The sequence below is a fragment of the Prosopis cineraria genome, unplaced genomic scaffold (genome assembly GCF_029017545.1).
Source record: "Prosopis cineraria cultivar Desert tree isolate PC_DT_omini unplaced genomic scaffold, ASM2901754v1 PC15, whole genome shotgun sequence".
NCBI lineage: Eukaryota > Viridiplantae > Streptophyta > Magnoliopsida > Fabales > Fabaceae > Prosopis > Prosopis cineraria.
Genome location: NW_026555346.1, coordinates 3,085,106 through 3,113,004, shown reverse-complemented (window position 1 = coordinate 3,113,004; position 27,899 = coordinate 3,085,106). Strand labels below are relative to the sequence as shown.

The 27,899-nt window shown below is 34.9% G+C and overlaps 1 protein-coding gene and 2 pseudogenes across 1 annotated transcript; 1 reads left to right on the top strand and 2 right to left on the bottom strand.

The window, feature by feature from the left end:
• The first annotated feature begins 3,593 nt into the window (after positions 1 to 3,593).
• LOC129294702 (uncharacterized) lies at positions 3,594 to 5,326 on the top strand (annotated as a pseudogene).
• A 3,473-nt stretch (positions 5,327 to 8,799) lies between these two features.
• Positions 8,800 to 22,033, bottom strand: LOC129294560 (uncharacterized; annotated as a pseudogene).
• Positions 22,034 to 24,801: 2,768 nt separating this feature from the next.
• Positions 24,802 to 26,869, bottom strand: LOC129294329 (esterase-like). The gene is made up of 5 exons (XM_054932595.1): positions 26,571 to 26,869; positions 26,160 to 26,360; positions 25,882 to 26,051; positions 25,509 to 25,770; positions 24,802 to 25,409 (listed from the first exon to the last, which is right to left on the bottom strand). Exons 1-5 carry the CDS (start codon positions 26,830 to 26,832, stop codon positions 25,156 to 25,158), a joined length of 1,149 nt encoding a protein of 382 aa, XP_054788570.1. The 5' UTR covers positions 26,833 to 26,869; the 3' UTR covers positions 24,802 to 25,155.
• Positions 26,870 to 27,899: the final 1,030 nt, after the last annotated feature.

Genomic DNA, 27,899 nt, shown 5'->3' with positions numbered 1-27,899 from the left:
ATAAGTTTTTCTTTTAAATTTCTGTAGATTTTTTTTAAATATTTTCAATCTTAACTAAAAACACTAAAAATATTAAAATTATTAAAGAGTTGAATAACAAACGTCACCTAATCTTATTAAAATTACAGAGATTGAAAATATTAAAAAAAACTACAACAATTATAAATAAAATTCGATAAAATTATAAGAATTAAATATTGTGTTTTCTCATGAAGTTATTTTGAATTTTTTAAGACTTCCTGCCCTAGCATGATGTATATTATCTGGTGGGATTTCACGGGGGCACAAAGAGGGACTGGAAATTTAAAGACTGGATTTGGCTGTTATTATTATTACTAGTATTTCGGATAAGTTAGCCCTTGCGGCAGCGAAGTGAAGAAGGAATAGCCATTTCATTGTTATGACAACTAGACTGGATTGGCCAGTCACAGTATGAACTGGCTAATCACCGGCCAAAACCAATGAAAAGACAGATTGAATCAGTTCTATTATTTTTTTTTAAATTTTTTTATTTTTAAACTTTTAATTAATTCATATTTGTGAACTACAATTTATAACAATCATGCTTAGTAAGCATTGATAAATAAAGAAAAATGAATAAATATGCAAGAAATATGTATAAAATATTTATATATGTATATATTTTAAAATTATAAATCATGAAATAAGTATATACATATTTGATTTAAATGACATAATATTAGTGGATATTAGCCTTTTTATTTTATATGATCTTGTTCCAAATTTAAAAATTCAATTTTATTATTATATATAATATTTATTTTTTATTTTAAACATATATTATTTAAAACGCATTCATTTATCTATGATCGGTTGAATTATAGTTTAGATGGCGATCTAATTATTAAACCGCAAATCAATACTTCAATCAGTTTGATAATTGATCTAGTTTTCTTGACACGGGGAATAACACATGAAAAGGAACGACAGACTAGGTGCGAATGTTATTTCCCTGCTCAATAATACGATACATTCACTTTTGCGTGAATTGGAAATACTTGTCTGGGAAAAAGAAAGCGGAATACTACTCGACATTTATGGCCTGATCCAGAAAGTGACAGATCAAGAATCATAAATAATGGGCCATTATCAGAGCCCCTAAACTCAGGGTGTCTACTTTTCTTGCCTGGCCTTGCAGGATTCTACTCTATATTTTGTGCCCAATTTGTTTGTCCATGGATTGCATAAAACTCCCCTGCCTGTTTGCTCGCAAGAAATGAAAATAATAAAATGGATTAAAAAATAGATATAAAACTAAAATGATTAAAATATGGATGAGAGATGCATCAATCATGGTCATTAAAAAGAAGGGTGATTTAATTCATCAATAAAATGGAAGGTATGGTAAGTGACCAATGAATTTAAGGGGTATGCAGGGCCATTCCACCCTACTTTAATATATTCTTTGTAAATGGGTATATTCTTATTTGTAAAAAAAAAATGTCAAAATCAATCTTAACCCCTACTTTTAGATAAATTTTCAGCTATGACTCCTGACATGATGATTTCTGGATTTGTCCCAATGTAAGGTATCAAGAAATGAGGAGGTTGCAATGCACGTTATTTTTCTGAAATATTTTTTAGACATTTTATTTAAGTAAATTACTTTTGACATTTTTGACAAAAACATGGACTCTCGAATAATAAAAAAAACAATCCACTGTCTAATTTCCATTTGACACCTAAATGGTCTCAATTAATATACACGTATTAAAGAAGTTACATTTGAAATTGAGTTTAAATTGGTGGTTAAAAAATAGAAGCGGGGAGCTAGAGTGTTTGGGTTTTTTATTTTTCCCTCTGTTTTTGGGGGGGGGGGGTGGTTTTGTGTTCGACTGAATTATAAATGATCATGCCAATACATCATGCAATGATCGTGTGAAGGAGCGCTTCAACTGGGCTGCATTCACAGTCGAATAAGCCGCCAGGCCCAAAATATGTGGCCCTAAAAACGTTAAATCACGATTCTTTTAGCCTCCAAGTCTAAAACATATGTTACTTCTGGACCAAAAATATAAGGCTTGGTAACTATTACACGGTTTTAAAAGCTTATATATTTTTATTTTTATCTTCATTAAATATTTTATATAAGTATTTTCATAATGATAATCAAAATTAGAATGCATCATTTTTTTTTAAAATGTAACAAATGAAGTTGGGGTAGAGCTAGTGGACCAAGCAAAGTTCCTAAAAAAATGCCTTATATTATAGTCCGAAGCAAGTAATTTAAAACAATTCATGTCAGTAACAAATTATTAACAGTGGAATAAAAATGTGTTTATTTTGCGGGTTACATGAACAAGTGTGAAATATATGGTTATGACAAGGTGTTTAAAAAGAGGGCTGGTCAAAGCTGGGTACCTTTTTTCCCCTCACTCTCTCCTCCAAGTCCTCCTGCCGCTTGATAGTTCATGGTTGATCTGTCTTGAGAGAGGACACCTCTCCTCTATCTATAAACCAGCTTGCTTGCTCCATAATTTCTATTTCTCTTTCGTTTTAGGAACCAATTTTTTTTACTTTGCCCACTTTACCTTCTATTATGGGCGGATCGGAGCATGAAATATTGATTTCCCCTCAACCTCTTTACCTTTTATTTTACCGATCCTTGCAAAGTTCATCTAATTAATTCAACATTGACCCTATGCCCACCTACCTGTTTGGTTGTTTCTGCACCTTTTCCCGCTTTAAACGCATGGATGAGTATAATTACACGCCGTAAGCTAATCACGAGTATTTGTTTAGTGTTAGGAAAGGAGCAAAATTTAAAAAAAAAGAAAGAAAGAACGGTGCCAAAAAGAAATAAAACAAAAATTGAATTCGAGTGCATAATATACTGAATTGAATACAAGAAAAGATAAATAAACGAGTACGTTTTACGCAAGCCGGCATGACTTCGTGCACAACCGTGTTTAATTACATTAGTACTCATTAGCTCACTGTTCACTCCGGCCAGTGCCAAGAAAAACAAAAGAAAGAAAATACTCTGCGTTGCTAATCAGCTACCTCAACTGAATAAATACTGAAGTATATTTTGATATTTTATAAAAAATAATAAATAATGAATTACATTTTAATTTCAAAATTCAAAACAAAGGAGAATACTGGTGCCAGAGAGTTGGGGGAATAAAAGTATCCTAGAAACCTAACGTGTCTGTCTTTTCTTTTGGCGAACTAAATGTCTGTTTGATACATACAAATTTCCAAGTGTTCAAAATTATATAAAACATTTAAAGCTCTTTTTAACTTCTAATTTTTGTCGACCAAATTTACAAATACCTTAAAATTCAAAAGACCACCTTATCAAAGACTATGAAAGGTAAAGGGAAAGAACAAGGCTCGTCCACTAAATTCCGGCAGCTTTATTTATTATTACCCTGGTCGAAGGTGTTGTCTCTTCACATGTGAACTCTAATAATCCATAAAATAAAATTACGCTGAAATGGAAAGCACTGTTTCGGTGTTCAAACTTCAAAGTGAGATACATTTGGTGGGGCACGCTCATGTTTTTCGATTCCAGTTTCCCATCATATATATACATACACGCACGCACCCAACCACACGCCCCAGAAACGCAACCGCATCATTTTTATTTCATTCACCACAGCATTGGGTTTTCAGTCTGCTTCCGTTCCTCTTCTTGGTTCTTTTGAGGAAGAGGCATAAGATGAATCGAAATGAGAAGAGATCAGAGGAAAGCTGCTGCTGCTATTTCCACCCAAAACAGAGGGTTGTGGGGGTGTGTCCCTTGTGTTTGAAAGACAAACTCCTCGTGTTAGCAGAAAAACAGGGCCACTCTGCTTCCTCTCGCACCAAGCCACACTCCTCTTCTTCCATCCAGAGCCTCGTCCCTTTTCGTTCTCTTTTCTCTCGTCCTCACTCTCGCAACCACTATTGCCATTCCTCTTCCAGTCCCGAAGGTAATACCCTAATAATGCCTCTCCGCTGTTTATTTCTCTTCCTCTTCTCCTTCTTCTTCCGATCTCTCACTATCTGCACAAACATTTTGAAAGACAAAAAGATACTTTTTTGCTGGGCATCAACATAATAATTAACAGTATAGTGGGTGATTTTGATTTTATTTTCTTTCTAGTAGTTGTTGATGGTGAGGTGGGGGCAGGAGTTGTTGCTGTCCATGAATGGCTTTCATGATGAGAGGAGAATTAGCAGGGCAGTGCATGTGAGCGTGCCTTTGTATTCAAGATTAGGTTGTGGTGGTGACAAAACTAGGGTCAAAAAGCGTAGATGTTAGGACAAGAGTGGTGAGACAGCAGGTGAGGATTTGGCCTGTCATTTGGCAGCTCGATCCAAATCCCGAGAGCCATTATGATACTGAACAAATTAATACTGTTGCCACATTATATAATATATGGATACGGTGGGAAATTTGGGTACGAAATAAACTGGGTAAGTTGCCTACTCTTGTATTCATATTCATAATCAATAACGCTAAGACCAAAGCTATCTGCACCTTTTCTTATACATTCACTGTTTTTTAAACAAGAATGTTTGATTTTGAACAGGCTTACTTCTTTAATCATACATAGTATGCTAATTCATAGAATGAACAGAACAAGTAGGTGACCATAAGAGTGTGTAAGCATAGTATCACATGAATTAATGTTCCATGTAAATCCAACACTAGCAGTTCCTTCAGGTGCATCAGTACTGCTACCCCATAATTTGAAGTTCTATTTCCTTCTTTGATTTTGGTTTTGCGGTTTTCTCTCTTTTTCTTGATTATTTGAGTGTTGGTTGCCATAATTACGTTCCAGATTAGCCTTTCATTTACAGAGACATTCATATCGATCAAGTTTGAAGGGAACGGGGTGGCATCGTGGGAGAAGAACACTGTGTCTGAGGTGACTCTGGATAATTGCAACGTGTCCTGGAACCATCCCGGCTCGATGATCCCCAATAAGGACTTCAAGAAAAGGATGATAGAGCATGGGAAATCACGTGAGCCGCTTAGGTGGCGGAAGCGGATAGGGCACCTGTTCCACATCATCAGGTGGAAGAAATCCATGAACGGCCATGTGGAAGGAGTCAAGATGAGGAAGACTTGGACGAGGACGTTGACAAAGAGAAAGACAGCGGATTTGAAATAAAGGAGAAGGCTTTTCAATTTTCGTTGTGGGTGGGGATGCACCTCAATCCTCACTATATACTTAAAGCTACTTGTCTCAACACTACCGATGTAGACTCATACTAGCTTTACTTGGCCATTTTCAGTTGATCAGAAAAAAGAACAACTGCTCTGTAATAGTATGCTTTTCAGGTTTGAGTGCTTGGAGTTCTTGTCAATTAATTTTGCTGCGCAATCTCTCTCTCTCTTCTCCATAGTCCACCAGCCTGTAAAGAGTTTGCTGAAATTGCTTTGACCTGAAGATATAATATATACTCAATAAGGGTTGCATTTGAGTATTTTATTTTGTGGACTGTGGACTGCCAATCTCCCAATGTTAGGTACCCATAGTGGGAAACAGTGAGGCACAAGGGCCCTATTTCAGGGCGCGATGGGACTTGTCCTATTATTGTCAATGAGCTAAACAATGCGCAGTTCCTTGGAATTGAATTAATAGCAGTCATAAAATGGGCATCAAGATATGAATTTGAAGAGGTATTGGCAATCAGTAATAATGATCAATCCCAATAACATTCTTCCCACGTGTCTTCCCACGTGCAAGTCAGAATGCATGTGTGCATGTCTGATTAGGCCCCTGGAAATTGAATGTAATAATGTCGGCAAATCGATAGGGCCCCCCCCCCCAGTGAAGTGGACATGGCTGATAGAGAAAAGCTTCGGGGAAGGAAAATGACAACACAAACCTTCCAACCCAAATCAACAAGTGCATCACAAGAGGGGCATGTAGGAAGTGTGGCATCATTTCCATCACAGGAGCATATATGTAGGAGGAAAAGGACTGAGATTTGAATTATTGTGCGTGTGGGTGTAGCTTTATCATCACGTTTCGGCTTCAAATTGAAAAGGGTTTTGTAATGAGCGACTTTATCCTAAGGAGAAGCTCTGATGCTAAATTATCGCCATAGATTGAAGCATTCATGCATTTCCCTTTCAGCTAAAGAAATTTTGATGGCTAATTGAGCACTTGAACAGAAGGGAGCTGTGTGGCGCACTTGAGAAGCAAGGCACACGTGACTTATGAATATCTAGCTATTTGGAATGTTTAGGCTCAGGTTATGATGATTACTACCATCCTTCCATATTAACAATGCCTTAAGTTTAAGATGCTAAGATCATGTTGATTAAGTGGAGCTGTCATTCATTTAACTAAATCTAGATTAGCTCATTTTGGTTGAAAATGTGAAATTTAATCAATCCAAACTTGAGGTCCCTTCAATTTACATGTGCATTGTTTGTATATCTCTGTGTGAAATATGATGGCCTTCGTGAATAAATCAAATTCTATTATGTCATGTAAAATAGTCACTGGGATCAAAATTTGAAAGTACAAATAAAATATTTATGATTTAAATATTGAAACAATTAAAAAGGTTCATACTTGAATGTATGATAATAGATTTGATGGCCATATTGACACTTCAACGGATATATATATATATATATATATATAGCAAAATCACTTCATCAGATATTTAAAAGACCAAAATCTTAACTTTTCTTCTTGAGCAGGCAAAATTTACTTTTCAGTTTTCACAACATTGAAGGGTAGCAACTACAATCGCTTTGTATGTATAGAAGATGTGGCAGCCACGTTAATTAATTACATGATTGATAATCCTTAAATTGCTGGAAGTGGAGGTTAAAATTGACCCAACAAATAAATTTATATAAGGAAATGTGACTATTACAGCATGCAATGGTTGCCTTAAAATTGAGGGTGATTTAAATTGCTAGTGACAGAGCGAAGACAATGGGGCTTGAGATGAGAGTCACTACTTTTAAGTTTGATAATGCTCAAAGCTCATGAAAAGTTAAAAGTTGCCATCTTTCTATTTCTTTACCAAATATCACACTGAGATGATCCCAAGTCCCAACCATCTGTTCCCTTATTGTCCCCTGTTTCTTTTTCTTTTATGTTATTGCTACCTATGTCGCACCTGGAGAAAATATGACACGAACGACGCGCGAGCGAAGGTCCCGGCCTTCGCGGTGGGAATCGAATTGAACAAGGAGTCGCCACCAAGATTTTGAGGCAAATCTCGAGAAACCGTTTAATGGGAGGATAAGGGTGATCTGCGAAAATTAGAGAATAGGTTCGGAAGTCGATTAAGTGTGGGGAAGGTGTTAGGCATCCCACAACACCCGTTCGTCAGAACAGTTACTTAAAGTTTGTTGTGCTCTATTAATATAGTTTTATAATTATTTTAATTATCCCTTTTATATTCATGTGTCTGATGAAAATGATAAGAATTAGGTGAGAAATATTTATTTATTTACGAGAGAGGACGGACTTGACTCAGAATCTGACTCTGAGGCCTACGTATCTTTGATGGGGATCAAAGTCTACATAGTTCAAGCTTAAAAGTTTGTTGGTGAAATATTTTTTTGAAAAGAAATTAATTAAAAATAATTCACCATTTTGCAAATAAAATAATTTTTGAAATTTTGACATATGTGTTTTAAATTGTAAAAGGTAATTTAATTTTAATTATTTTCTTCATTTTTGAATTTTTAATAAAGAAAGGAAAGGGTTTAAAATTATTTTTCTTTTATATTTTATGATTGAAAATTTTAATTGCTATACCTGCAGAGCCTTATTGGTTCATACGGTGATGCAATTAATTTAAGTATTTGCGAAGATTTTAAAATCTCACTTGATAAAAGAATTTAACAATTTAATTTATTTATTTATGTTCTTATGTATATTTTTAAGTGTTAATAATATATTTTAAGTGTGTGTGTGTGTGTGTGTGTTTTAAAGACTCTTAATCGTCATACCTGTAAAGCCTTATTGACACATACGGTAATATAATTATTTTAAATATCTGCAGTATATATATATATTTAAAAAAACTTAATCGTTATATCTGCAAAATCTTATGATTCATACAATAATACGATTATTTTAGAATTCTACGGAGATTCAAAAACCTCACATGACTAAAACATATAATCGGTAAATGTGGTTACAATTTAAATACATTAATTTAGTTAATTAATCTTTTAAATTGTGTATTATATGATTATTTACTAAAATCATTCATTTATTATAGAAATTGAGAATCACTGCATCTGCGAGGACTTATTATCCCCATGATGATGTGATTAATTTAAATCTCTATGAAGATTCTTAAAATCTCACACAAGACTTAAATAAATTATTAATCTGGGTTATAAAAAGAGAATTAAATTTAATGATGGGCTATTGAAACCCATATAAATATGCACAAGATTGATCATGCTTGTAAAATCTTATTGATGTATACGGTACGAAATCATTTTAATTGATAAGACCCATACGATTTTTACACAACCAATTTTATTTAAGACAATTGAAGCTATGTCTATTAAACACACATGGTCACATTCTAGCAATTTTTATAATTATAGCTTAGGAAACAACCAAGTTTAATTTTAAAAAAATGCCTTCCCCATAAGTTACCAACAACATAAGCAACATTAATTGAAGCTAACATTGTCAAATAACATAGAGTGAAATTAAAAAAAAAAAAGAAAAAAAAGATTAATCACAAAGACTAATTCTTGAATGGTTGCAAAACAAGCATATACTTGATTTGTAAAGAGAGTAAACTCATATCATTTTTGCTATCTTGAGCCACATATATAGTAATTAAATTGAAAGGTTTCACATAAGACATGAACATCAAATATTTTTAACTATTTAATCTATCCAAACTCATGACCGAAGATGAATGATTTCTATAGCCAAACCATATAAGAACAGTAGATAAAACCTTTGCAGTGTTCATGAGCAGCAACTGATCCCAGATATTTACAAAATGCAAGCTGAAATGAAATCAACTATGAAATATTCCAAATCAAAGGACAAATAAATCATGAAACCTGTGTAATGTCTCTTCCTCTTTCACTCTCTGAAAAAAACGCAGGTCCTCTCTCGATTCTTTCTTCCTTGCTCTCAGCCTTCTCTTTTCAAAACTCCTTCCTTCTGATCGTACTCGTCTCTTTCGGCCCCTTCTTCCTTCTCTCTTAGTCTCTTTTATTCTCGAAAAACATTCTTTCTCGTCGCCTCTCAGTTTCTTTTTTTTCCTTCAACCAGAACAACTCTTTCCCTCGTCCTCTCAGTTTCTCTCCCTAACAAGAACAACTCCTCCTCCCTCTATCTTTTTCAGAAAACACGCACTCTCCTTCTCCCGTCCCTCTCGCTCTCAATTTTAGGAATTATATAGAGTAGGAAGGAAAGACGATTTACCGATTTCTCCTTTAGTTTTGGATCGCCGTCCCTTTTACATATGTCCTTTTTTCATCTTTTTCCTTTTCTTCTGCTGCGTCGTCATGGGTTGCTTCTTCTCCTTTCGTGCTTTTCCCTTGCTTTCGCTGCACTTTCAGCATGTGTGCCGAAAGCTCCTGCATGTCTGGTGTAACACCCTCAAAAATACAAACCGATTTTTTTGCAAATTATTAATTCAACAAATCATTTTTTTCATTGAACCCTTATCATACCTTTATCATGGTAGAAAATTTTCTTACCATGATACATCCAAGACAATATACCACAGGTCTTAAAATATCTCAAAAAAGCAATTAGACCAATGAGGGACAGTCAGGATCCTCATGGCATGATATTTAAATTAGGTCATGAATCAAGAGAGACAAACATAATCCTCTTGGTCAAATAAATACTTTTAATAAAAAGGATTAGAGTTTACATGCTTCACAAAAAAGATATGTCCTAAGTTGGCACAAGATACATTGTATAATCCAAAATAAGAGGCAACGTAAAAGATGGTGTTTCATACACCATAGTTACACCTCTGGTGCTTTCTCGGCTGGACTCGCTCCTGTAAAAATATTAACCACGGGGAATGAGACTTAAAAGTCCCAGTAACCAAAAATTAATATGTAATGATGCATGCGATTGTAACTAATCATGCGATTGCTAAGTGGGCACACAAAACATTTAACCGAACAATATTTTCAAACAAACCGAACAAGTATTTAATTTGCATGATTGTACCTTATATCCTCCTTTCGCCATGCTCGGACGCCAAATCACCCGGCCAAAGGTGAGTTGGACCAAGCGACACGCCACTCATTGGATCCAATGAGGGCTTACCACGTGGTAACAATTAACCGAACAGAAATTCCCATTAACACCATACATTAAAATACCCTGACAAGTCATGCATCATTCAAATATCCAAACAGGAATATATCCGAACAATAATATCTCATCATGATAAACAAAAATAAATTTTTAACCCACTTGGCAACAATTTTAAACAAGTATATACAATATTTATTTTCAATAATTCATAATTTTTCCAAACAATAAAACAACACATAACCATTCACAAACACACCCATCACAACACATTAATAATGGTTACCTTGTGTCTTGAATAACAAGTTCCCCTTCACAACTCCTTTTTCACCACTATCTTTGTCAATATAATCTACATAATTATTTCACAATACTATATATTAATTTTACATTAAAATAAATAACTCTAATTTAAAGAATTAGAAAGTCTTAGATCTATAATCCATATTAATACTAATTTAAGATTTATGCCTCATTTAACTTCCCAAATTCTTTTTCTAAAATTCTCGTACCCTAATAAACTATTTTTTTATCCTCAAATCACTTCTAGTATTACAATTTCATCATTCTATATTCTAAAAATTCGTCCAAAAATAAATTAAAAATTTTAAAATTATCCTGAAACCTCAAATCACCTTTCTATAACCTCAAAAATACCTATTCATACTTAAATAAATATTTAATAATCAGAGGTTTATCCCTACATCTCAGATTCAACATAAATTCAACCATATAGATCTAGATTTTAACTCAAAAATTCTTAAACATGAGTTTTAACCTCAAGAAAATATTCTATAATATTTATTATATCCCTAAGAGTTTTAACCTATATTTTTAATCCATCATATCATCAGATTAACTATCCTATAAAAAAAATCCTAATCAGAATATTTACTCTATCCTACAAAATAATCATATCACTAAAAAGCTAATATTATTTAGAAAATAACTATAAAATTAATTTTGTAATTAAATAAATTTTTTAAATGCTAATCTAAACAGAAAAGTTAGAACATACCTGAAGAAAAAGAAAATAATCCCCCCTTGCAAGAAGACGCCGAGCAACGTGAGAGGAAGAGAGAAAAATAATATAAAAATGGGATTGTGAGTCCTAAAATTATATTAAAAAAACTATAGGTTTGAATTTAATTATTCAAACCTTTGGGCCAAAAGTTGCAATTTTCTCTAAATTGCATCTTAGCCTCTCATGCTTCCTAATGCACACACCCCCTCCATTTTATACATGAAGGCACCTCTTCTCTTCCCTCATCTAACCAATGTGGGACTTAGAAACAACAACCTTCCACCCCCCTTTTTTTTGTTCCTTCTACCTTCTCTCTTTTTTTTAACACACACATAAAAAAATTATTTATGTATTATATCTTAACTAAATATTGCTTATGTGGTTTTAAATTTAAATTTTTAAATTTATAATTAAATACCTAATCATAATATTATTTCTAAATAACCTCAAATAATATAAATTCCTATTATTATTATTTTTTTCTTCAAAACCTAAATTCCACAATTTCTTTATTATATAAAAATCAGGATGTTACATCTGGCTTGTTCCGTCTTTCCTCTGCTTGTGCAACTGCTTTCGTGTGTGCTCCTTCTACTTTCTTTCTCTACATTTTCCTTCTTCTCTCTGGTTCTTTGTCTCTTTTTCTTCATCTCTGTGTAGTCGTATCTCCTCTGGTCTCGCCGTATGGTGCTACTCTGCTTATTTCCTTCTTGTTCTGTGTTTGACCGAGTGCTTCTCCTCCTTTCTTTCTTGTTCTATCACGTCTGGTTTGAGCATTGCCGTGGCTGCGTGTGTGTGTGCTTTGATTGTCTTTGTTGCATTTGACTTTGTTTTTGCCGTGGAAAGCAATGTTTTGGAGTGGGTGATATATCATTTCACCCACCCTTTTTTTTTATTTAATTTTTATTATTATATTATTTTTTAATTTTGTTAACCTAATTTTAAAGTTAATTAAAAAGACTTAACTTTCAAAAGTTAATTTTCAATGTTTTAAATAGTTAGAATAATTTGGGAAAGATTTTTCTTAAATTTAAGCAAGATATTTTTTTTAAATTTTGTTAGATTTTTTTTAAAACATAATCCTAAAAAGAATTAAATTTTATTTTTTGTATTTTTATATATTTTAGTTGAATTTATTTTTATTTTTATTAAATTTTAAAAAAAGGGCCCAAACAAAATACAATATCCACAGCCTATCTCCCCCAATATCTTTCTTTATTTTCTTCCTCTCTTCATTTTTTTCGTTTCATTTCAAATCACTACATCCCACGACATTATTCTCCTCATCTCACTCTGGGCTAAACTCTGATTCTGACAAACACGAAAGGCAGAGGAAAAAGGTCGCTTTGCAAATACACCATATTCGTTCATCTAATACCTGTTAAATCTACCGCTGCTGGCATTTAATCAAATTCGTATCAAAAACATGTAATTTTTAACTTTCTAGAACATGTCATGTTCAAGGGAAGGGGCGAATATGAGAAAGCCCCACAGATAATAGGCATCATTGTGCACAAGAAATGTCACCATTTCTAATAGACTTCCGTATTTTTTTGAGTTGCTAGTCAGAGAATACTTGACAGAATAAATATCAACATGTGTGATTGCAGCCTGAGGGAGGTGAAATATTGGGCTACAGTACTTCATTGTAAGAATTGCAACATAACAGGACTAATGGATTAGCATTCAAAGATTAGGCGCGTTTTCCAACCTTTGCAAGGACGCAGTGTTTATAGATAGATAGATGGGAGAAAGGGAAGGGATGCAAACATAGAGGGGTCACGTGATAGTGAATAATCAATAATGAGTGCCACTGTGAGTGTAGCTTGAAGGGAAGAATACACTTTATTGGATGGACGCCGTGATTAGCAGCTGAGAGGATTCAGGTCACAATCTACTTTGCATTTCTGTAACATGCCTTGCTCAAGGGAAGGGGTGGGTCTGAGAAAGCCCCGCTCGAGATTTGATCAAAGATGACTTTGTTAGCTGCCTCTGTGTAATGAATTCCATCCCAATTCACTCGAGTTAGTGGTGTTTCACACGAACCCACAAAAATGTCAGTGCCATTCACAGTAACCGTGCCTCCACATAGAACACTGCCAAAGTTGTACTCCCCTCCATATCCACAACATGCCACCAGTGGCTTCTCAAATCCTGCACATTCATCAAGCCAACTTTACCACTCACATCCATAGATCATTATTAAGTCAGTTCGTGCACAGAAATGTAATCATTGTTGACTGGTCTGACCGTTTTTCTTCGGGTTGCTGAACAGCAAATATTTGACAGAATAAATATCTACGTATGTGATTGCAGCAAGCGGGAGGTCTTTCCGAAGTTGAACAGTAGCTTCCTTCAACTTGTAGTTGAAATTGGGCTGCTTCGTTATAAGGCTTTGCACAACCAAAGGCATCTCTTTCAGCAGACAAAAAGTTGGCCAAAATGTAAGAGAGACATCCGATGGGCCCCGTGTTGTGTATCCAGAAGGACCGAGCCCCCAAATTGTATATGCTCTTTATAGTTTCATTAATTTAGAAAAAAAAAATTCAGCAAAAAATAAAAGGCCCAATCATAATCCAAAATTGCAATGTTTGGACTTTGGATGTTAAATTACCATAAGATTGCTTGAGAAAGCATTGATTATATCGGGTATGGAAGCATTGACTTGTTCTACAGTTTTATTACCAAAAAAGCCAGCGGCGAGATCATTTTGACCGATGTCAAATGTGTACAAAGCTTCAGCAAAATACTTTTCTTTGGGCATCAGGTTTGCGAATATTCCTCCTGACATGAAACAGTTTCATACCAAATACCAAGTAAATGATTACTAACGAAAACCCAGAAGCACAAAACAGATGTCAATGCTTTATGTTAATTGCCTTGATGTCGAATAAATTTTGTTCTGGGTATGAATTCTTTGAACTGAAAATACTGTATATTGAGGTAAAAGGGACTGAAACCGCCCCCTGGTATAATACTAGATGGAAGTTTGATCGTTGATGCTGCTGTCGCGAAATTTGCTCCATGTGTGAAGTTGGTCCCAAGAGAATCAAGATATGCACTGAGATAAGGGAGTCCAAAACTTTGAGCTGAAATTACAAAAATACTCGTGAAGACAATAATTCAAACGATAGTAAATTGTCTTCTAATATATGTATATTACAAGTTACAACATGGGGAATTACTTTCATTCTCACTAAGATGAAATGGGACAATTGGTTTTGTTGGATCCAAAAAGTATTTTGCTGGGTGTATTCCCAGAAGTTCTACAAATAATAGATGTCATTCCATCTTTGTACTCGTCAATATCATTTAGGCCTCCGCCGATTTTTTTTTTTTAACAAAAAAACTTATCAGGTTCTATTCTACCGCGGACCACCTTGGTTATGAGTTAAGGCAAAGTTCAAAGTAAGCTTTGAATGCATTAATGAACTTATCAAACTGCCACTGCTGCGAGGTCATCTTGGACCATAAATATCCTCTGTATTCCAGTCTCCAATTACAGAGCAAACACTAAACATATGTTCTAAACCTAAGGGAAATGAAAAGGCCTGCTATCTAATAGAACTCCGAAATTGTGGCTGCACCTGTATCTCAGTTAAAGGGGTATTTGTTACCACTTAAATTGCTGAACAAAGAGGCCCATCTAAGAGACTAAGAAAGCAAACATGTGCAGCAGCAAGTGAAGATAAATTATCAGACAAATACCCATGAAATCAATGATGAGACGGCCATCGGAGAACCTTTCGGCGGGTCTGTGAAAATATGTCTCACCATACGGCGGTGTTGGTGCATCGAGTGAAGCAGCCAAACCTCCAGTATCGGAATTAGAGTCACCGAAGTTAAAGATGGATGGAAATTCGCACACTTTGGTGGCAAAAACAGGGTTCAATAACGTGGTCGCAATACAGAATATCACCAAGCAACGAGGGAATGAGATCGCAAACTCGGTATTGTGAATAGACTCCATTGGCCACCAATGGAAATGAGAAGGAAACTTGGGCATTTATATCGTGCCACCCATGGTGACTTTCCAACGTACAAATACAAACTTGTCCTACCTGAACGTGGTCCAATGCTCTACTGAATTTTACCTTGTCCCGGCTTTATCAATTTTCTTTGCCTAAACAAGGGGGCAAGAGGCCCATTCACGGATCATCATGACAGAACTGATCTCCAGTCTACCATACGCAAATAAGTCGTGTGTTTAATCGTCGTTCTGCGTAGTAGCTCAATCAATTCAATCTCCACTACCGTGATGTAACCATCTAGAAAGTTGAAGAATTCCCTTACGGATAACATAATTCACATTTTACAGGTCAAGCTGCTTGATGGAATAGGCTTCGACTTTTCTTCTGCGCTAATTCCCGACCCCATCTGGCGTCATGGTTCGGTGTTATTGAATAGAGCGTGGGCGACACTCAGATCCTGGTATCCTTACTCAACCTTCCAAAGAAAGCCCATGAGTTTATGTCCGTCCGAATGACAAAGGCCAAGTGTTCCTTGGATACAACACAAATATGACCTCCTGTTTCACGTCTTTTGACTTCCCACCTTTATTCACGAAACCACCCTCCCCCCCTTTTGGTTCTTTTTGTCAACATGTTTATCAGATGGCTGATAGGGAATATCAACAGCATCATACAGTTTATTCTTTGATTTTCTTTGACGTTAATGACATGTTACACTTTATTACGTGCCTGCAAAAAAAAAAACGCATTTTACTAATATATAAATGAAAGTAGAGATCAATAGATGAAAGATTGTTACTATTCTCAAATTATCTTTAACTTTTATTATTTCTGCAAATCATCTCTTCAGCGGCCTTAGGTGATGCTTCCATATGTAATACAACCAAACCAATTTTCACCTAGAGATTTTCAGTTTACGATCGCTTTATAATTTTATAGCATGCCTTGTTCAAGGGAAGGGGTGGATCTGAGAAAGCCCCTCTTGAGATTTGATCAAAGACGACTTTGTTAGCTACCCTGTATAATGAACTCCGTCACAACTCACTTTAGTTGATGGTGTTTCACAAGATCCCACAAAAATTTCAGTGTCATTCACATTCATTGTGCTTCCACACGTAACATCGCCATAGTTGTACTTCCCTCCATATCCACAGCATGCCACAAGTGGCTTCTCGAAACCTACACGTTCATCAAACGAACTTTACCACTCACATCCGCAGATCCTCATAAAAATGTGATCATTGTATTTGTCTTACCATATTGCTTTGCATTGCTGATCACAGTAGACATCTACGTATGTGATTGCAGCTAAAGGAAGGTCCTTTCGAAGTTGAACCACGGCTTCCTTCAAATTGTGATTGAAATATTGAGCTAATACATTAAATTTTCCTTCAACTCGACGCATCTCTTTCGATAGATAAGAATTTGGTTAAGACATCGGGGAGACATCCATAAGGTCCTATATTATGAATCCAGTACGATCTGCCTCCCAACTTGTATATGTTCTTCATCAAGTTCATCAATTTTGAAATTATATAGAAAAAAGTTAGTAAGAAATTAGAACTGAGCATAATCCAAGTTATCAGTGATGTGGTATTAAGTTACCTTTACATTTGTTGAGAAAGCATCGATTATTTCGGGGATAGAAGCATTGATTTGATCTAGAGCCTTGTTAGCAAAAGGCCAGAATTAAGGTCATTTTGACCGATATCGAATGTGTACAAAGCTTTAGCAAAATACTCTTTTTTGGGCACCAAGCTTGCAAATGCTCCTCCTAACAGGAAATTTTAACAAATTATATGTTTCGTATCAATGGAGATCCGGATAGAGGGGAAAAAAGAAGATGTCAATGGATCTAAACTAACATAATTTACCTTGTTGCCTGATAAGTTGCGTTCTGGGAATGAATCTTTTGAGCTAAGAGTATTGCATATCAAGGTAGAAAGGACTGAAACGGCCTACAGGCTGACACTAGGCGGAGGTGCGATCGTTGATGCCACTGCTGCGAAATTTGCTCCGTGCGTAAAGTCAGCCTGCGGAGAATCAATAAATGCATTAAGATAGGGAAGTCCAAAACTTTGAGCTAGAATTAAAACAACCAAAAAAAAGAAAAAGGAAATCAAGAACTAATAATCCAGAACCTTCATGTTAGCACTAAATCAGCTTGTAATTTATAAATTATAATCTAATTCGTTCGTGCAAAATAAGACTTGGTTGATGGCTTGATGCTTTTGATTGACCTCCCAAAGACAAACTTAACTGCCGATATCCTCTGTACTTCATGCCCTGTAACGTTATAAACATGCTCTATCTAACATTGAAAAAATTAAGAAAAGTCGCTATCTAACAGAAGAATTCAAAACTGGAATGGAATGCGTAATACTGTTTCAGCTAGGCAAATAGATACCTATGAAATCGATGATGAGAAGGCCATCAGACCCCCTTCCTGCGGGTCTGTGAAAATAGGTTTGGCCATAAGGCCGTGTTAGTTCAAATAACGAAGCATCAAAGCCACCCGTATCGGAGTTAGAGTCACCAAAGTTAAAGATGGCTGGAAATTTACAGGCTTTAGTGGCGTAAACTGGGTTCAACAGCGTGGTCGCAATACACAAAAGCACCAAACTAGGCAATGAGAAGGGAAGCTTGGTAATGCTAAGAGACTCCATTGGCCAGTGCACAGGGGTGAGAAGGAAACTAAGATCATTTTATGGTGCACCCATTAGTTGCCTTTCTTTCTTGTTTTCTTTTTTCTTTTTTCTAAACTAGTTACATAGAATCAAGCAATACACCTTGTGCCCAATGGTTGACTTTTCCATTGTCTAAGCTTTACTCCGTCACTAATGAGATAATATGGTCAGCTGTTGCATGTAAGTCCAGGAAATACTTCAAATGAGGTTTTTTATTACTGCCAATGGTTGACTGTTATTAATTTGTTGTTGTTGTGATGAGGTTATGGCAAGTGTATAAATTTTTTAGAGCTAAGATTGAGTTACATCGTTAATACTTCACATAAAAACAAAAAAAATCTTTTCTGAACTTTGAATTTCTAGGCTTGTACAGAAAGTTCTGCATAGATCTATGGGATAATAAACTCTTCGGCCATGTTTGGTAGCTTGGAAGAGGAAGGAGTAAAGGGAATTGGAAATGAAATCCATTAACAAGTGTGTTTTGTATGCCAGAATCATGATTCTTGGCTGTTCTAATTCTAGAAAATTCCTTAGAATTCAATTCCACCATGCTACCTATGGAATCTGGATTCTATGCTTCCTCTCTCCATTTTACCTCTTCGTCACAGCCCACCGCGATGCAATGAGAAGTATTCTTCCTCCAACGATCGGCGGCTTCCTCGTCCTCCATCGCCGACAAGAACTACTCTCCTCCTCCTCCTTACTTTAGCGATATTCGATGGTGGCTTCCTCTTTTGATCCCATAAGATATGGGGGAACACGCGCACACAAGTGATATAATCTTAGCCGGAAAGTTGGGCTGTCCACTTTACTAAAATATGTGGCCATAAAGTAAAGTGTTGATTCTCCAAAATTTAGAAAGAAAAAAGAAAGAAAATAAATTTAGACCAGGGAAATTTCCGGCCAAAGGAGGGACCAGGGAAATAAAAGAACTTTGCTTTACTTTGTTATGGGTTTCTTCTCCAAGACCATACTTCGGCCAAGATTGATTGTTGCCTTAGCTTAGTTTTGGTCTGTCAGCAATTTTTGTCCAGTGGCGAGGTTTCCATGAGTGGTTTCCAGTGGCGAGATTCAAGGAGATGGGTGGAGGATAGGTTTCTATCTTTTTCTTTGAAAGGGGCATTTTTGTCTTGTTATTTTTTAAACACATATATCTATTAAATTAAAATTATATTAGAATTTCGTCTCCATATCAAATGTATTTTTATAATATAGTTTTATTTTAATTTCGATTCTAATTTTATTTCCATTAAAAATTATTCGATCATATTAAATGAGGTTTTAATTTTTTTAGTACTCTAAAATCTTCACTCTTGAAAAGAATTTTCATTTTATTACCATTGTTTTATTGTTCTATCTCAATTTATTCACGTACTTAAGAGCTCGTTTGGTTCAATTCTTTAATCTTTTGAAAAGATGCAATGCAATGCAATCTTAATATCATTGTAGAATAGAGAGATGATAATAGAGTACAATGCATTAGAATATAAAAGAAGTCTCATATTTAAATATTAAAAGATAGATTATAAATATATAAATTTAAAAAGTATCTAATTAAAATAGCTTAAGCCATTTGGTGGAATATATTATCCTTAAACATACTTAATATAAGAAATTTAGCATAATATTAAGTCATTCGATTAGGGATCCAAAAAAACAAAAACAAGAGAGAGAGAGAGAGAGAGAGAGAGAGAGAGAGTGAAAGATAAAAAAACAAGAAGAATAAACCGAATAGGCCCGAAATTTTTGAGACTAAAACAAAATACAAGCTCAAGCAAGAAAAAGAAGAAAATGAAAAAAAAAAGAGAAAAAAAAATAGTAGAGAAAATATTAAAATATAAAAAAAATATCACATCTAAAAATTAGAAGATAGATTATAAATATATAAACTTAGAAATTACCTAATCAAAGGACTTAAGCTATTTTAATAGAATATATTATTTTTAAACATACTTAATATAAGAAATCTAACACAATAAACATTCATAGAGGGGACATATGAATGGGTATTATAATCATTTTGATAATGATGTGTGATATGGTAATTACCATGAATCCACCTAAAAAGCTAACCACTCTCCCAATAATAATGCAATATTGATTACCATTGCACGTTTGCAATGGCATTGAATAAGTATGTTATGTATGTATTACATTCAATATCGATCTGTACATTGTTTTTTCATCAATTGAAGTCAAATTACACCAAACTGAAAAGGAATTAAATTAGCTTACTTGCACGGCAATACATTGACAAAATTATAATAGCATTGACTAGTTAATTATTTCAGCGGCAAGAACATAATTATAGTAGTATTGCCCTTGTTAAAGTAATAAAGCCGATCAATATATGCGAAGAATATAAGAATTGAATTGGCAACGAAGCAACAGGGTCATAAGTTGTAATTTAAGAGGAAAAACAAACATTATTAATTTAGATATAAATGAAAGCAGCAGCGAAAACGAGAGCCGCAAGATTAATAATATTTGCGAGTTAAATTTGGAGGAGATGCCAAGTCATGTTCAAGGTGACTGGAGGATCAGAGGAAGCTCTGGAAGAGATACGATGGAAGACGAACTTGTTAGCAGCCTCTGTATAGTGAATGCCATCCCAATTCACCTTCACAGATGGTCTCTCACAAGCCCCTCCATATACCTCACTTCCATTCACCACTTTTGAGAACCCACATCCTACAATCCCATAGTTGTACTCCTCTCCATGCCCATAGCATGCCTCTAGTGGCTTCTCAAGTCCTGCACACACACACACATCCACATCATCATTAATATAGCTGCTAATTAATCAAGTTTGTGCAAAAAAATGTCATTACCAGTTCGGCTCACCATATTTGTCCGGGTTGCTGTAAAGAGAATACTTCACAGAATACACGTCAACGTATGTGATTGCCGCAGCAGAAGAAAGGCTTTGCCGAAGTTTAGCTGTAGCTTCTTTTAACTTTCGGTTAAAGTATTAAGCCTTTGCACACCCAAACTCATCTCGTTCAGCTGTTGGAAACTTGACCAAAATATAAGGGAGACAGCCAATGGGGCCTGTGTTGTGTACCCAAAGATATCTAGCCCCAAAATGGTGTACGTACTTGATTTTCATGTCCATCAATTTACAAGATCATTAAATTAGTCAAAAGTTGGACTCAACCATAATTCAAACAGTTCTTGATGATGAGTATTAAACTACCTCAACATCTCTTGAGAAATTGTCGATTAAATCGGGTACAAAATCATTGACTTCCTTTAAAGTCTTGTTGCTAAAAAAACCAAGGCCAAGGTCATTTTGACCAATATCAAATGTGTGTAACGCATCATGAAAATATTCATGCTTTGGCATCAAACTCGCAAATATCCCTCCTGCAACAATGGCGCCAAAATGAATTGTGTTTCATATTAATGAGAATTAAATCAAGTTCAAAATATCAACCGACACAAATCGTTCACCTCGCTGCCTGATAAAATCTGAATTGGACATGAATGCCACGAACTGATTGTACTGTATTTCAAGGTAGAAAGGGCTGAATCCATGGGGTTGAGGTAAAATAGTGGAGGGGAGTTTGACAGTGGATGCTGAAGCTGCGAAGTTTGCTCCGTGCGTAAAATTAGTCCCCAGTGAATTAAGATACGTGTCGAGATAAGGAAGTCCAAAACTCTCAGCTGAAATAAGAGTTGAATATTAATAAATGTCTTTTTTATTGATTACCCTATCATTCTGTCAACCTATTGCTATAATGCGACATTACAGAGCAATTAATTAAGCTTCCGCAGAATAAATGTGATAGAAGTGGGGGAATTAAAGAATTAGTAAAGAGAGCGAAGATGAAATGAATAAATATTGATGAAATCAATGATGACACGGCCATCGTAGTACCTTGCAGAAGGCTGACGAAAATAGGTCTGGCCATAAGGGAGGGGTGGTGTCCAAATGGCAGCAACAAAGCCGCCCGTATCGGAGTTAGAGTCGTCGAAGTTAAAGATGGCCGGAAATTCACAAACTTGAGCGGCCAATGCAGGGTTGGAAGCTGGTAGGAAAGCAACAACCACATACAGCAAACAAGAGAGGAATGGGATGGCAAACTTACTAGGAGACCCCATCGGCGCCGGCATCAAGTGATCAGAAGGAACCTTTCTTGAACCGACAGACAAGGATCAACTGCATGATTGCATAGTCCTTGGAGTAATTCTAATATACAGCTAGGGCCCCATTTACCTCCTAATATTTCCTCCCTGGATTCTCCCTCTTTCAGTTTTGTTTTATCTGTTAAGCGTATGCATGCCACTTTCTTTCTTCTTCTTCTTGTTTTTTTTTTTTTTACAAAAAAAAAAAAGCGAAAACATGAGGTGGTGATGATAATCATATTTAAATTCGACATTTATTATTCCACAGAGAAACAATTGCAGCGACTGGATATCACTTTTTCCCAACATTAATAATGATGCCAGATTATAATAATTAATAACAATGGAGCGAAAAGACCAAAAGATTAAAATTTATTTTTCAATTTTTTCTATGCAAGAGCTACAAGTAATAAAGGACCATTAAATGACTAGTTCTTGGCATTAACATCCTCTGGAGATCGTTAGAATGGCTCTAAAGAGTAAAAATAATGTCATCTATTATGGGTTTGTTGTTACCCCTCCTCCTTGAAAGACTAAGAATGATATTGGGATTGGTAATGAGTACATAATAAAATCATACTCCTTCAGTCTTAAATTATAAGATATTTTTTAATAAAATTTTACATATCAATATTCCTTATTAAATACACTTAACAATTTTATCTTTCAAAATAAAAATATTAACTTTCAAAAATATCATTCATTTAATAATCTTAAATTTACACTTAATTAGTATTAAATAGAGAGAGAAAGGATAATATTAGAATAAGTATATTTAATGAAACTTTAATATTCTCAAAGTATCTTACTCCCTTTATCTCAAATTATAAAATACTTTTAGACAAAATTTTACATACCAATAAACCTCATTAAATATACTTAACAACTTTATCTTTTCAAAGCAAAAATAAAAACTTTTAAAAATATTCATCATTTAATATATTGAAAAGAGTAGGGACAAAAATTTATTATAGAAAGAGAAAGGGTAATATTAAAATTAATATATTTAATGAAATCTTGATCTATCTAAAATATCTTGTATTTTAAGATTGAGAAATTTCTTTAAAAATATCCTATAATTTCAAACGGAGGGAGTACATTTTAAGACGGCAAATCTCCCTTAAAAGTGTCTTATAATTTGGGATGGTGAGCGTATTTAGTATGTAATGGGATTAAAAAAATAAGACTGATAGTTAGATGAAACAAAAAAAATGAGCTAAAAGACACAATTGTCCTTGCCTTCTTCCTTCTATCCTTCCATTTTTTGTGCTCTTCAAATCGGAAGCTTAAGCTTCATTGAACTATGTTCAACACGTATTTGCAAGTTTAAAACATCTATATCCCAGTTCAAAAAATCCATATTCATCTCCATGACCCACCTTCACTTTTCCCTTGTTGTCACCGTGAATTCAATGCACCTTCCTCCTTGAGCCTGTTATGAGATCAACCTATTTGTTGCATTTGTCATATGCACTTGTCATGAGTTTGACACAAATTTGAGCTTCTTGTTGCCACAACATCTAAATGGGTCTACGGCCGCACAGACATGGATTTTACAAAACTCGTGAGAGCAGCATTGGCAAGGACCGTGGTTGTCTATGGGAGAGATGAGACAGAGAAGGGTTGGATGGCAGAGGGAGAAATGAGAGAGGAGGAAGGAGGGGGAGGGAGAGATGAGAGGGGGGAGTAGGAGGACGATTTGATTAGGAAATAATGAATTACAATATTGATTTTTTAATACTGGAAGGATAGGTGATACTAAGTAATCCCTTCTAAAGGGCTTTGATATTGATATTAAATTTCTCATTCCTCCACACCAAACATAAAAATGTGGCATTATTTAATACTAACCCCAATCCCAACCCTTGATTCCTTTGAATAGGGCTGTCAAGTTTCCTCTAGTGTGCATTAACCACTTTCGAATGTACATTGCATCTTAACTCGGTCTATCCTAATGACTAAGTCAACTATCTGCCTAGCAATTAAAGGGAAATCACAGTAATTAACTTTTTTTTAGAAATTATAGACATAAGTATTAATTATGTGCATTGATTATAATGAAAACTTCACTTCAGATTCTTCGTGAAAATTTTTTATCTCCTTCCATTGTTTGAAAAGTTCTTTTTTCAAAAGAAAAAAGAAATTTTATTACATATAGTTTTTATTAATTTAATTCTTTTTCTAGGATTCAACCTTTGTAGAACAATATGTCATGTAAATAAAAGGAAGTACCAAAGGGTGAGGAATGATTTGTAAAGTAACATAGCTCCGGTTAAAAAAATATAAAAAAGGTAGAAGATTTCCATGACAAAGATTATAAGGGAATAGATCTAATTGATAATCATGATTTTCAAAAGTGACATTAATTAAAATTGCACCTTCTGATAGTTTCTACCCAACGTACGGTAAAGAATCGAAATCACAATTGATATGGGTTTTCAAAAAAAAAAATTATTCAAACAGTGCAAATGAGTTTCATAATCACTTATATGGACATAAACGAGATTATATAGACTTTCACTGCTAAACCAAACAAGTACTTAGTAGCATGGCTTGAATTTTACCGTTTTAATTTGTTCACAATGTAATGTTAGCATTTAAAATTTAATCTTTGAATGATCACTTGTATAATGGATTTGGAACATTGAATGTCAATATATAATTTTATCATATGAAAATAACATAGTCCAGTATATATTAACCATTTTTGTCAGTATTATTGCGAGCATTGCGGAGATTGGAGAAGTTGCTAAAGTCTACTTCAAATTGTCTTGGTCCCATCATTGTAACATATCTGATGTTTAATTTTAGTTACACAAGAAACAATGACAACATCAGCTAATATGGCCCCCCGTTCACCACATCATCGCTAAATCAAAATATTTTGCTGACCACGATTTGGTACAATGCTGATATCATTTTAGTGATTCAGGATTCTAGCCCATTGGAGTTAGAGTTAAGACACTCTTTGCCCCGATCGATTTATAAACCCTTAATTTTTTTTATATAATTAAAACACAAAAAGATAATGGTTTCAACCGAAGTGATGGGGAATAGCAGCCATCTCAATCAATTTTTAGCAGCGAGACTTGTTGAAATTAATGTCTGTGACACGCCATGTTTAGGGGAACGGGTGGATCAGAGAAAGCCCCGGTGGAGATTTGATCGAAGATGAACTTGTTAGCCGCTTCTGTGTAATGAATCCCATCCCAGTTCACTCTCACTGACGGTTTTTCGCACGATCCAGCATATATTTCGGTACCGTTCACCATCTTTGTTCTTCCACATTGCACAATGCCATAGTTGTATTCCCCTCCGTAACCACAACATGCCACAATTGGCTCCTCGAATCCTGCAAATTCATGAACCCACTTCACTTCTCGTATCCTTTGTATAGAATATTAAGTTTTCAATTTGCCCCACAAAAATGATTATTGTTCACCAGCCTCACCGTATTTCTTTGCATTGCTGATCAAAGAGTACTTCGCAGAGTAGATATCTACGTACGTTATTACAGCATGAGGAAGATCTTTTCGGAGTTGAACTACGGCTTCTTTCAACTTATAGTTGAAATATTGAGCCAACTCATTGTAAGGCTTTACACAACCAGATTCATCTCGTTGGCCTGATATCCTGACCAATGTGTAAGGGAGGCACCCGATGGGTCCTGTGTTGTGTATCCAGAAATATCTAGCTCCCAAATTGTATATGTTCTTTGATTCCCAAGTTCACCAATTTACAACAACAACAATTTATATTAGTAAAATTCCGAGCATCAACATAATGCATTACCCAAATAATGAGCCCATTACATATTAAACTACCTTAACATTAGCTGAAAAGCTGTTGACCGTATCAGGTATAGAGGCTTTGATTTCTTGCAGAGTCTTATTCCCATGAATGGCAGCACCAAGATCATTTTGACCGATATCAAATGTATATAATGCTTTCACAAAATGCTTTTCTTTGGGTATCAAGCTTCCGAATATTCCTCCTGCCAAAATGTGTTAATGGCTAATTAATGTTTAAAGCAAGCTAACTATAATATGTTGGCCAGCGGCTTAGTGAAAACTCAAGGTTAATTAGCATAAAGATTATATACCTTGACGTCTAATAAACTGCGTTTTGTTTTTGAATTCTGTAAATTGATTGAATTGTAAGTCAAGGAAGAAAGGACTGAATTGATCGCCACATGGTGGGGGCTTGATAGATGACCCTGCTGTTGCAAAGTTTGCTCCATGTGTGAAATTGACACCCAGAGAGTTTAGATATGCACTCAGATGTGGGAGTCCAAAATTTTGTGCTGAAATTATACAAACATGAAAATCAAGATTTTTTTTTTTTTTTTTTTTGCCTTTGAGCAACACCCAATACCATAAAGCAGTAAACCATGAAGAATATTTTGCTATTTCCCTAAAACGAAATGTCTGGCATAAATGTTAGTTAAGGTATCATGGATTAAATCGATCAATGAAGATAAAGACATTAGTTAAACATCCGGACATAGGTATACCAACGAAATCGATGATGAGACGACCATCGGAGACCCTTCCCGAAGGTCTTTCAAAATAGGTCTGCCCGTACGGTTTCGGTGGGGCAAGAAAGGCCGCAGCTATGCCGCCGGTATCGGAGTTAGAGTCACCAAAGTTAAAGATGGCGGGGAATTCACAAGCCGGAGTACCAAAGGCAGGGTTCAATAATGTGGTTGCTAAGCATAAAAGAAGCACGCGACGTGAGAATGAGATCCGAGACATGGTGTAGCCAAGAGACTCCATGGGCCAATGTACTATTGGCCAATACAAAAGAAGCAGAAAGGTGTATTGCCCAATGCAAAAGAAGGAGAAAAGTCCAATATATATAGCTTTGATTCAATTAGAGCCTGTACTATTCTTGGGGTAACTGTTGTTTTCAAGGTTGTTAATGTGAAAGATGGAGACAAAATAGGAAGAGAAAGATAAGAAGACAGTGGAGGAAAATGAATGAAATCGTGCCGCGCCATGCACTGCAGATTTGCAGAAGCAAAAAGTCTGTCATGTATGAGATGAGAGGCTCCGTCAGATATTAAATCATAAACATAACAGAATTTTAACAACGCAACGTGAAATATATAGAGAAAATTAAATACTTTTATAAATGTTTGATAATTTCAATTGATGGAAAATCCTGACTATTATATATTCATTGCAATAAAAAAATTGTTATATCATTATTTTCTAAATTCTATATGATCCACACATATTTATAAATTTAGTTTTTGAATTTTGCGGTGTAAAAATCTTCTAGGGTGCAAGCTTTAATATTAATTATTAATCATTAAAAAATCAGCAAAATGTTGTTGTCAAATAACTTATAAAGAATTTGGCCAAAAAAAGGTTAACTTATAAATAAAATTTGAACAAATTAAGAAATACAAGCTGACATAGTGATGATAAATAAATAAAAATGAGGTTGGTTAGAATTATTTAACTTCTTGTTAAAGCATGTTAGATGGTGAAAATGGAATTGAGATTAATCTTTTGGAGTAAAGGTACATTTTTTAACTTAAAATTTTTTTCAAAGAGTACCCAATATTTCAAAATATTTTGTGTAACATCTTTGCCCTTTTAGTAATTAATTTGGAACATCTATTACCCGAATATTAAATATATAGACGTTGACTGTGAAGTTGAAAGAGAGAGAAAGGGCTTTGACCAAAAATTGCATGTGGTGGCCACATGGATCTTAGTTGGACGGGCGTCTTTGATTGGGAAGCTGAGGTGGCCTAAAAATGTGTTTGGGAAGGGAAAATCTTTCGGAAAAGCAAAGAAGAAATTGAAGAGGTCGAATCCTTCAACTCCATTAC